General features: G+C 36.8%; 1 protein-coding gene across 1 annotated transcript; it reads right to left on the bottom strand.

Moving 5' to 3' along the window:
• Positions 1-229: 229 nt before the first annotated feature.
• LOC141715079 (uncharacterized) lies at positions 230-787 on the bottom strand. The gene has a single exon (XM_074518564.1). The coding sequence runs from the start codon at positions 785-787 to the stop codon at positions 230-232; it is 558 nt and encodes a 185-aa protein (XP_074374665.1).
• Between the last annotated feature and the right edge of the window lie 557 nt (positions 788-1,344).

The following is a 1,344-nucleotide window of genomic DNA, read 5'->3' as shown; positions in this document are numbered from 1 at the left end:
TAACAGATTACAAATACTGAAATTGATTCAAATACATGTTTATATTATGCACCTCATCTTATAAAGGCAGATGAGGATCATAATATTCTGCAATAAAAATGAAAATTACAGTAAACATTATAAGAAATGCAATCCTTAGGATTTGAAAATACAAATACAAATAAACCTAGGTGAGCATACAGTGACAACAAAAACAGCACTGTAGCAATACACGCAACGTGATGATGATTCAAGACAGATGCAGAACACGGCGGAGACTGTCTGTAGCTCCGGCGTCAACCACCGCAACATCCTTGAAGTTACAACTGCGCTTAGGCCTGATAAAAGTCGGCAACGGCAAGCTACTCGGCGGAGGAGACACAACAGAGGAAGCCACAAACTTAGTGTCTATAATATTAACATTGTTAGAGTTACCTGAAAACAAAACCCTAGGAACATCCTTAGTATAAGTTTCAGTAGGTCTAGGTTTCTCTCTCTTTGGACCAGGACCGGAGAAGTTTGACTTTTTTACGGAGAGAGATTGGTGCCTGGTAAGCTTGTTGTTGAGTTTTCTGTTATTATTTTGGTAAGGATTAGGAAAGGGTAGAGGAAGCAGAGGTGGCTGCTGATGGTGAAACTGATGTACACGTGGATCAATCGGACCTTGGAATGAAAATGGAGGTGCGTAAGGTACAGCGCCGCCGTTGAAGCTCGAAGAGAATGGAAAATTAGGGTAAAAGAACTCTGAAGGAGGTGAAGTGAACTGACGATCGAGTTTTCTGTTGTGGTGTAACATAACTGCCTCCATTATACCAAGATTTGTTAAATGAAAACGAAAACAGGATTTGAAAACGATTACGAATAAGGATACGTGCGATCTTAACTTAAAAAATAGATCGAACTTGTAATATGAATTTTGTTTATGCAGCAAGCTCAAATTTCTTTAACTTATGATCTCTAAGTTATAGATATATACCAAATATATGAAAATGAAGAGCAAAATGTTAATACATTTATATTATCTATAAAATTAAAACTGGGAATTAGTAAGGAAGAAATGGGGAGAATGCCAAGTCTAAAAAACTGTGTTATGAAGGTTGTTTATATAGACAAATTCAAGATTGCAACTTGCAATTTTTTATTCAACTTACCTCCCTAAGAGGCATGAAGAGAAGATCCTGTTGTTGGGCGGCAACCGCCAATGAGAAGGAAACCGTAGGATTCAGTTAAGATAAAGAGACATCGAGACGATTGTGACCGTTGGATTATGGGTTAACCAGAAATTTCGTTAAAATGTACACCCTCTATTCCATTAAATTCTATACATTATTTTTTGACATGCTTTTCAATGTTGAGTTAAAATAT

This window comes from Apium graveolens, chromosome 3 (genome assembly GCF_009905375.1).
Source record: "Apium graveolens cultivar Ventura chromosome 3, ASM990537v1, whole genome shotgun sequence".
Classification (NCBI taxonomy): Eukaryota; Viridiplantae; Streptophyta; class Magnoliopsida; order Apiales; family Apiaceae; genus Apium; species Apium graveolens.
This window is presented reverse-complemented; position numbering and strand designations above follow the sequence as displayed.